This window comes from Galeopterus variegatus, unplaced genomic scaffold, assembly GCF_000696425.1.
Source record: "Galeopterus variegatus unplaced genomic scaffold, G_variegatus-3.0.2 Scaffold760, whole genome shotgun sequence".
NCBI lineage: Eukaryota > Metazoa > Chordata > Mammalia > Dermoptera > Cynocephalidae > Galeopterus > Galeopterus variegatus.
In genome coordinates, this window is record NW_007726871.1 from 215,288 (window position 1) to 226,254 (window position 10,967).

General features: G+C 34.2%; 1 protein-coding gene across 1 annotated transcript in view; it reads right to left on the reverse strand.

Moving 5' to 3' along the window:
• Positions 1-1,468: 1,468 nt before the first annotated feature.
• Positions 1,469-10,967, reverse strand: part of LOC103590041 — a 95,623-nt gene continuing 86,124 nt past the window's right edge. The window contains 2 exon segments of the mRNA XM_008572157.1: positions 1,469-1,503; positions 5,724-5,855. Of these exon segments, the coding sequence (XP_008570379.1) occupies positions 1,469-1,503; positions 5,724-5,855 (167 nt within the window).

The following is a 10,967-nucleotide window of genomic DNA, read 5'->3' on the forward strand; positions in this document are numbered from 1 at the left end:
TTGTCCTCATAGAAGTAGAGATTAGAATAATGGTTACCAGAGGCCAGGAGAGGACGGGGTATTAGGAGGAGGGGAATTGGTTGATTAACGAGTACAGAGCTATGCTATCTACCCTAAGTGAATAAATGTATAGTATATGTGTATTGAAACAACATACTATTCTCCACAAATATGTATATATAAATGTCAACAGAAAAGAAAACTTTATTTAGATCCTAGGTTCATTGTTGTCTGGTAATAATGGCACTGATTAAAAGTTTGAAAGATACATGCTATCTAATGAAGACAGACATGTATGGATTTCAAACAGATGTGTATGAATTTCAAATATGCAAACACAGTCACAGAAAACAAAAGAAGTACTGCAAAGTTCAGAGGTAGCACAGAACAGGGACTGATTAACTGTGGAGGGGTGGGCAAGAAGGCTTCATAGGGAGAACCTCAGTGCTGGATGTAAAAAGATAACTCAGAATTTTGCAGAAAGACAGGAAAGGTGTTCTATACAGAGGGAACAGCATGCCCAGCATGTACATGGCTTTGAGAGCAGTCATGCTGGAAGAATTGCAGGTGCCAACGTACGGCTGAATATAATAAGAGATATCATGTGCAAAGAGGAGAGAGAGGAATATGAGATCACGAAAGGCACTAGGCAAGTTGGGAGGGAGTTGGCACATCCTTGTGCAAGCAACAGGGAGCCAGTCATGATTTTAAAGTACAGAGGTGATATGATCTGAGTGTTATTAGGAAAATCAGTGTGAAACAGGGTGAGCTGTAGAAGGGAGAGATTGAGGCCGGGAGGCCAGTAAACAATGAACAATGAACAAATGCACAAACACACAAACAAACCAACCTTGGAATGGGATCAAGAGACCATAGTTATTTAGCTTTACCTTTTGGGGTATCTGCCCATGAATGCACACACATCCGTGTGTGTGTGTGTGTGTGTGTGTGTGTTAGTTTCTTTCTTTGATTTAATCTGCAAATGAGTTGATGGTCTCTAAGGCCCCTTCTTTCTGCCACGAACATTTTCTTACATCATTTGCACACTTATAACATATCATCAGGGTGCATTCATATTACAAAAGTTGATGACTTAATATGGTATAATCTACAGTATAGTATGATACATTAAAGTCTATACTGTTATCAATTAAATGTGCATACCATCTAATCTCATGATCTTTTGGAAATAAACCAAAGTCCATTAGTCTCAAACTATAAATTTCTCCAGCTGAGAACCATAAAAGCCATTGCTTTTGTTGACTAGAAGTTTAACATACTCTAAGCTGGAAGAATATTTGATGGGGATGCTAGATTAGTCTGTTGACTAACAGACTTCTTTAGGGTCTCCCTGAATAAAATCTATGGTACCTAAAATGTACTTAGATGACTCAAAAATGTCCTATGCGCAGGTGACAGATCATGTTAAGTACCAATCAGGTTGAGTCGGACAAAAAAAAAAAAAATTCTAAGCTCCCTTTGTGCTGCTGGTCTCCTGAAGTTCTAGAGGAAGAAAAATTACTCATAGAAATAATAACAAATTAGCTGATTCTAATAGTTCATTGGTTGATGAAAGTTGAGGCCAGCTTAAGGCATTACTCACCATTAAAGTGTAGACATAAAAAGGCAAGTTGTCTAAAGTTTTGTATGCTATTCCAAGACAGTATTTGAGAAAGGTGATTTATATTAAAATGTAAAGCAGCAACTAAAAACAAATACCTCTTAACATTTGATAGCAGAGTTTCAGAAAAAAATGGGTATTCTTTAACCTTACTTCCAAAAAATGTAAAATCATCTGGAAAAAATAAATCAAAGCACTCTCCTATAGCTATTTTACAATGGAAAAATATCTATTTCCACAAAATGAAAATAGATAGTCTTGTTTTATTCATAAATTTATCAGTTTCTCAATTTAAGGTAAAGTAGGCACTTATACAAAGCACAGGACACACAAAGCTGGTAGGAATAGCTCAAAAATAGAAAACAGGATCAAAGAATCAAAGGTATGCTATCTTGCTAGAATGCCGGATTTATACCAAGAAGATAAAAGACTAACCATTATCAAGGTAAAGGCCTGCATCTTCACTGAAAACATGAGTTACATATTTTGCACTGAAAGGATATTATGAATAAAATATTCTAATAATCTTTATATAAAGATGCCCAAAACATGTATTACAAGCTAAAAGTATATTAACTGACGTATAAGGGCCACAGTAAAGGAATACCATTATTCTAAACTGTTCAGATTATTATGAGAACACCGGTTCCTATTTGGAGATTCACACTTTGAAAGCAGTATTCATAAAGGTAAAGAGTCTAAAAAACATACATCAGGAGAAACTATTAAAACAATATATTTGAAACAGAGGAGAATATACTAAAAAGAAACACTAAGAATATACTTTTTAGTATACTTATATACACATAAGAAGAATATACTAAGAAGAATGAGAATATACTAAGAAGAAAAAGGATAGTTTTACAGAGAATGATATTAACTTTTCGTAGACCAAACAAATTTGAGTAGGGTAGGTTTTTCGCTCAACGTAGAAAGTACTTTTAAGTGATTAGGATCATCTGAAATGAAATGGTTTATTTCTGCACTCTTCCTATAAACTTCTACATAGCTTTTGTCATGTCAAACATCCCTTCAAATCTTCATTCTGTGATAGATGAAAACTTATACCACCATCACATTGTAACGCACTAGAATAGCATGAGCATAAAAAAGATAAACCCACACTTCATTATGCTGTTTTTTTTTAAGTATTAAGAAGGACACTAAGATCACAACAGAAAGAACAATTAATATAATCCATTACCTGGTAATTCCATTTATAGGAGTTATTCTAATAAAACAATGCAAAATATAGATGAGTATCTATTGCAAGTTACCGTAATAGACTAGGTATATATGTTATGGTACATCTGTACAATTGATTATTTGTAGCTACTAAATTATTTTATAAAAGAATATTTAACATTATGAAAAATGATTACAATGCTTATTACCTTCTATTAACTGAAAAGCAGATTACCAAATTGTATACCCAACATAACCTATATGAGGGTACTTAAAAAGTTTATGGAAGGATTTATTATCTTTTCATTCATTTTTCCATGAACTCTTTGAAGTATCCTCATATGTGTGTTTATACATGTGTTGATAGTTGTAGAAGCTGGGTGATGGATACAAAGGGATTCGTTATTCCATTCTCTCTACTTTTGTACATTTTACATTTTCTTTAATAAGAAAGTTTCTTTCAAAAAAAATAAGATTCCTTCCTCAAACCCCCCTATCCTAATAAAACTAATACCATAATTCCACTTGGCCCTAAAGGAGAACCCTGCAAATTTAATGGCACTATACCTCTATTTGCTACCACAAAAGCACTATTTATTGTATATGTGGTATTATATCCTAATAAAACTAATACCATAATTCCACTTGGCCCTAAAGGAGAACCCTGCAAATCTAATGGCACTATACCTCTATTTGCTACCACAAAAGCACTATTTATTGTATATGTGGTATTATAAACTCTAAATCTTCATGACCCTTTGATGTAGATGAGAAAAGTTCCATCTCTATTTTTAATAAATAAGCATTTTGAATGAAGAGAGGACAGGTTTATTTTGTCCTAATTCCTAATTCCCAAAGCTACATACATATTGCTTTTTCCCAAAAGTGGACTGACAAATATAATCTCATGCTTCAGGAACTGACAATTGTTTTGAGACATCTTTAAAAGCAGAAAATAATTTCCTAAAGTATTTTTCAACTAACATGTTTTAATATGAATGGCTAATGTAACCCGAATTTATCTAGCACGACAGCTAAAATGCAAAACCAAGAGGAAGTTATTTCTTGCAAGAATCAACTTTTAGCTATTGCAGCTGTTTGAAAGAGGTAGAAAAAAGACAACTAAAGGGATTTATGATCTGATTACTCAGTAATGGATGAGAGCCTTCTAGGTAATATTCACACATGAAAGCCATATTTTTTCCCACCCAAAGTCATGGATGGTTATAAAACCATTCCCACAGCAATCAGAGAAAGCAAAATTTAAACAAATCATGGAAATTTTACAGATGGCATTTGCATTAGGGGAGCTTCATCACCTGGATTTCCAGGATTTCATGTCCAAGTCCAATGTCTGTAGGATGTCAATTTTTTACATAGCTCATGAATAAATTAAGCTTCTTAATAAGTGAGTCTTTGGCTCACTCTTCACTTCTACTGTATTGCCACTAACTACAATGAAGAATTTATAACTCTTTATAATGAATTAATGACTTAAATTTTATCCTGTGTCTAGAGCCCTAGATGTTTCCTTCATCTCAACTGTCAGTCTTTAGCCTTCTATTTTGGGGTGATTGTTTAATGTTTATCTGACCCACTTGACTGTAAACTTCAAGAGGGCAGTGACCAAATCTGTTTTACCCATCACTGTATTTCCTTACATCTGACATTTAGTAGGCACACAATGCATATTTGATGATTTATTTGATGATTAACTAAATGAGAGAATAATTTTTAAAGGTGTATATTTAGCATGAGGCCTTATTTTATCATTTTTGCAAATGACTTGCCTCAATCAAAAAATTACACCTTCCAATCCTTAAAACTTAACAAGGGTAACATATTTAAAATGATTTTGCCAGAGAAGACAAATTTTCATAAGACATATAGAAGGTTTCCTCTTAAGCATTTTGCTACTCATGACAAAGTATCCTTTGCTAGAGATTTCAGCTACCATTCTATTTTCAACCAAGTCAAATTTTACTTCAGGTGGCCATTCCTAATTTAGGTGCCATGAATCTTGACACAAGATTGAACTGTTCTGTGAGAAATTTTAACTAAGCACATGTTTGTCATGTGGTGATTCTTCACACTGCTCCATCGATACATGACAAGACTTGGAAATATAGACTGGGACTAGTCCAACGCAGCAAAAATCAAAAAGATAATTTCTCTTCCCTATGATTAATGTGACAATATCATAGGCTTGTAAAAAGAGACATCTACTATCTGTTACTATCTGAAAGAAATGATAGCATACCCAATAACTAATTTTCAAAAATCACTTTTTTAAAGGTAACATTATAATTTATCTGTCTTCCAATGGGTTTAAAAAAAAATGGTTTAGAGACAGCAGTCCACTATTTCATTTTGCCTGTAGATGACTAGATTCTCATGCATAGAATTGCCTGATATCATACATTATACTTTCCAGTCAGATGGAAAATAGTACATTTAAAAGAAAGAAAAATGATCAAAAAGACTAAGATAGAAATTAGAAATTCAAACCTCTGGAACCTATAGCAGTTTATTCATGCCTCAATTTTTTTATCAGATAAATGGAGATTATTTTCTTTGTTGCTTAGATTCTGGTGAGAATACACTGTTTTTCATAAGATATATTATTAAATATTTTACAGGTAATAGTCTAATATGACGTCACAATTTAATACCACCTTATTTTGACTGAAGTCATTGTTCTGAAGTGAACACTAGATTTAAGACAATTAAAAATATATGTGTTCTTTGCAATATAAAACTAAAGCATAGGAAAGCAAGGCAACAACTTAAAAGCAGTTCATGTGGAAAAACATAATATATATTATAAAAATAATCTGATGTTCTTCCTGAGGTAGCCACAGGGAAGACACAATGAGGCAAACAAATCAAAAGAAGAAGGGGAAAAGCTGTTGCTTACGTGCAGCTGAAGAAGGTGAGGGACCCCTGGCCTCAGATTCTGGTGGTATTTCCTTCTTGTTTTTTGACTCATGGATCTTTTCTTCCTCTTTGCTGGTTGTTGCAGACATTCCCATTGGGTTTTCCCTGCCAACTGAAATTAAGATTTTAAATTATGTTATCCTTTCAAAGTCACTTGTTTCTTCTCAGAATACTCACCATGTGTTCAGCTATACAAGTGCGAGTTTTGCTGTTGCTTCAATTTCAATGCCTCTTCAAATCTTTTTACTAGGTATTGCAGTTACCAGAAAACGACTTTTTATTCTTACCAGCAGACTGTGCACAGCTGGTATTACTATAAAACCTTTTCACTGTTTTGTAAATCCAAACAATAGTTTAACACCACAATATGAATTGAATGACTTAAAGATGTTTTTCTGACAGAATCTAAATAGGAATTCCTTTGATAATCTGGCATGTTGCCCTCCTCAAAAGGGGAAACTGACTCAAATGTCATTCAAACAGAACTTCATGTGACCTTACTGAAATATGAGAATCAAAGAAATATACACACACCTATAAGTGAAGGAAAGCATTAGCTGCTTTTCTGTCTCTTATTTAGAAGCAAGTTGTTTTCAAGTTCTGGTCAGAAACAGATATCTCCGACTTAAATAAATAACAACTTCAATTTTATAGAATATGCTCACAAGCGCTAATTATATTTAGGATTTCAAAGTTTATGTTGTTTATGTTCATTCTTTAGGATCAAGTAGAGGATGGCCACTTACTTTTTAATGGTAGTAATTTACACTACAAATGTGAGTTTTAATTAGTGATCTCATCAGCAACAAAAAATGAAATAGATGTCTGCTTCTAAATAATAATAATAGCAGCTACTTCTTAACACCACAAAGGCAGTCAGCAATTTAAAATAACTCATGAAATAAGAAGCCATAGCAACCTCACAGGCACGGTTAACAGAAATTAGCTACACTCAATCACCTGGAGTGACAGCACAGGCTATACAATACTGGTGTCTAAAGATCTGTCCATGACCACATTGTTATTTATACCCTCCAGGTATTGCCAGATATAATTTCAGACAATAATAAACTTTTTTTTTTTAATTTTTATTTTGTCAAAATACAATGTAGTTGATTATTATGGCCCATCACCGAAACCTCCCTCCCTCCTCCCTCTCCCCCTTCCCACCCAAGAATGTCCTTTCCGTTTGTTTGTTGTAACAACTTCAAAAAATTGTAGTTGTTATATCTTCTTCCCCCCCCGCCCCCGGTTTTTTTGTGTGTGTGTATGTGAGTGAATTAATTTATTCAATAATAAACTTTTAAACACCAAACACTATAAAACATAGGTTTCTCCATTTGGTTTATTTACAGTGCAATGCTTAGACACTGGAGATTAAAGTTAATAAAAGAATTTCAGAATATTAAAAGGAAGATCAGAAATAACTTAATAATTCCATCGAGAATAAATGAATACACAGAGAGAAAAAAATCAATAAGATTTTTAAATATAATTATGGGTCCATTTACCCATATGCAAATAATGTAGAAATCCAGGATTTACAAAGGGAAGATAAACTATCTTCCAACTACTGCCATAGCACTTGGAATAAATCAGTGCATAAGACATGGCTTTTGACATCAATGAGGTTACAACTCAGAGGGGAAACACATAAACAATGACTTCTATAATTATTGATGAGTGCTATAACAGACACATGCACGAAGTGCATAGGGAGCACAGAGGAAGAAAAAAATTAACGTGCCAGTCCGGAGATTAGAAACAAGCATGGAAAGGGTTGCACAACAGAGTCAGCCTAAGCAGAACTGTGAAATGAGAATGAGCATCTCTCCCCTCTCTACCTTCCCCACACTTGTTTCTCAAGATACTACCTTAGCCTCTCAAAAAGGATGCTGGTATCTTTTTTATACAACACAATGGTAGGAAATTCAGGACATGGAAGACATGTTCTGGAAATGTCATCCAGGACGTTCCTATCTCTCGATACAGAAGGCTGCCCACTTTGCCTATGGGCCAGGTGGGTCACAGAAGGAGGTCCAAAATCCAAGTACCAAAGTGGCCCTCCAATAATACTCTGAATTGAAGCAACTCTTAGAGCAACACTTACCAGTGTAAAAGTTTTTGCTTAATATCATAATTTAAAAACGAATGTGAAAATTTGTCGATAACAATGCAAAATAAAACCTGTGATAATGGTGAAAGAAACAGCTTTCTCTAGCTGGAAACATTATTAAAAGGTATACATTACACATATTGCTGAATTTGGATGATGAACTATTCACTTCAAACAGTGTTTCATTATATCCAAAATTAAAGTTGTATCAATATCCACCAGACTAGAAAGGTTGTAACTCTACAAAGTCAACTAATAAAAATCTTTTGTTCTACTGAAAACCAATTATTTAAAAAATAAAACAAATGAAAACATACCCAATAGCAATTATTATGGTGTCAAGTTATTAGTGCATGCATATTTTAAATCAAGATAGTCTATTTTATTATCTGAAACATATTTTTGTCATATTTTTCTAAGTAAGATTATAATATACATAGTCAGGATCTTATGAATTGGATATATGACAGTAATTCATTTAGATTTTTATACTTGAATGATCTTAGCAGACTAGAATGAAGTGAAAATAAATTTTTCAAACATATTTTAATAAAAACTTCCATAAGACTTGAATCTGAATGAAATTTATAATAATAAAAGTGTAACATCTGAACCTGAAAAAGTGTAATATCTTCAGTATATGCATTTTCTTAGGTTATTAATAGACAGTCTCATGATTTGCATACAGAGGATGGCTCACACCACAAAATTGGGCTGGACTTAGAGCAAGAGGAGGCTAATTCTTGTGCATAAGTTGAATCTGTTATAATACTTAAAAAAAAACTTGGATATTTTCACTCTTACCTAGGTGTTCTATAAAAGTAATAGTACAATGACATGAATGAAAAGTTACAAGTTGTATTGATCCAAAGCAGTGTGGTCTTATTATATGAAATTATAAGTGCAGGCTGATTATCTGGAGCAATGGAAATGAATGAAACTTCCAAATAATCCACACATCCAGATAATCAATGAAGAACCTTCTGCATGGGCTCAGTATAACAACCGTCATGTAAGTTTAAGAGGTCTGATCTTTTCACACTTTTTCCTATATGGTTCTGTGTACTGTGAATATAAATTTATGAGAGAATAAAGAGATTTTGCTGCATAAGCCAGCTAGCTCAGCTAAATGGTAGTGGGATAAATGACTTTTATTATAAATTCTCAGTATATAATAAATTAAACCAAACCATAACCAAATTGTAGAAGAAATCAAGTCACAGAGAAGATTTATTCAGTGATTAAAAGAAGTGATGAGACCATATCTCTTGCCTTCTAGGAATCTATCAACTCTAAATTGTAAAAGATTCACCATAAGGTGCTCTTCCTTTCTTTAATAATCATAACAATAAACATGTACAGCACTTACTGAATATCAGGCACTATTCTAAGTATCTTGCATATTTTAACGCATATAATTCTCACACAACCACTGAGTTAAGGCACTCTTGGTCCACTTCACAGAACAGAGGTACGTGGTGAAGGAGCAGTAGGAGCATATAGCTGGCAAGAGGCCAAACCAGGACCCAGACACTGGCAGCCTGGCCCTCAGAGCCTGTGTGCTGCAATACCCTTGTTTTTCTACCTGGCTATACTTCCAAGCCTCTTACTACTGGTGGGTGAACAAAGAGACTGCCCTCGTCCTGGACAGGACAGAGCAGCGCCCTCCATGTGATCACGAACTGTGCCAGACCAAGCAGTGTGAAGACACTTACATGAAGTACAGGTGCTTCCAAGGAGGCCAGGGCCACCATGGACAACAGGTACCTTCTCCACAGGAAGGTCTCCAATGGAGTCTCTTGAAATGCAACCCTACTGTTCTCCTCCTACCACTATCTCTTCTCCTGTGCAAGTCTCATGGTTGCTCAGGTACATACAACTTCATCTCTTCTTTCCAGAAAACTATGAGGAAAAGTCTGTGCTGTAAATAAAAAAGCTATGACGTTGGGCTATCTCTATACTGAAATACAAACAATTCAAAACTCCCAAAGTTTCAAGTGGAATTTTTTATTTTTTATTTTATTGATTTATTTATTTATTTTGGTATAGGGCAGGTTCAATCTACTATATGTACATAGCCTAGTTAGAAAAGATCCTAAAGTGTTAAAATGATTTGGGGAATTACTACAAAATTTTATATAAACATTCTGTCACTCTTCACTAAACCCTGTAAGATAGAGGTTTTTTTACACTTACTGAGTCATTGATCTTTGGAAGGATCTAAAGAAGGCCATGTGCTTTTTCCCACCTCAGATGCACACATACATATTTGCACACTATTTACTCAAAATATGTTTACTCACAGTCTCATAAAGTTCTCAGATTTGGGCAAAAAGTTCTCATTGTAATGCAATGTTATTATTCTCATTTACAGATGACAAATCATAAGCTGAGATGTTAATTAACTTACTTAGGGACATACTGCTAGCACACAAAAATAAAACCCAGACATGAAATTTCACTCATTTTATGCTTCACCACTCATTCATTCAACAAATACACCCTGTACTCCTACTCTGAGCCAGGTCCTGTGCTGCAGCTGGGGAGACCATGGGAAGTAAACACTGCCGTTTGGTATTCCACAGAGGAGCCCCAACTAATGCCAGATCAGGAAAACAAAGGAGCAACAAAAAATTTACAGTACACGTTTCTTTGTTTTCCTGATCTAGCAGGAAATACAGCATTCCTAGAAAAGTAAGTGGGAAAGTAAGTGGATAAAAGTAGTGATAAATATCTACAAAAAACAGAATTTCCAGAGGTGCACCAATACAGCAAACACGACCCTTTGTACAGGAGCCATTCTTTGCACTTCCTTTTGCTGAAGTGTTCAGAGTCTAAGGATTATAAATCTCTTAGAGTTGTAGCAACTTATTCTGGAAACACATTTCATTACAGTCCCAAGAAGGAAAAATATGAACTTGAAGTGGAAACCAAAGGGCTCATGGTGCACACATGGATTTCTTTAACACTGGGATTGTCTTCTGAAAACAGGAAAGTATGAGTATTACTAGAAATTGTACTTTGAAGAAATGTTGATGTTTTCATATCCTTCCTCAGAATTCTTTTTTTTTTTTTTTTTTTCCTTTTTTTTTTTTTTTTTTTACCGGT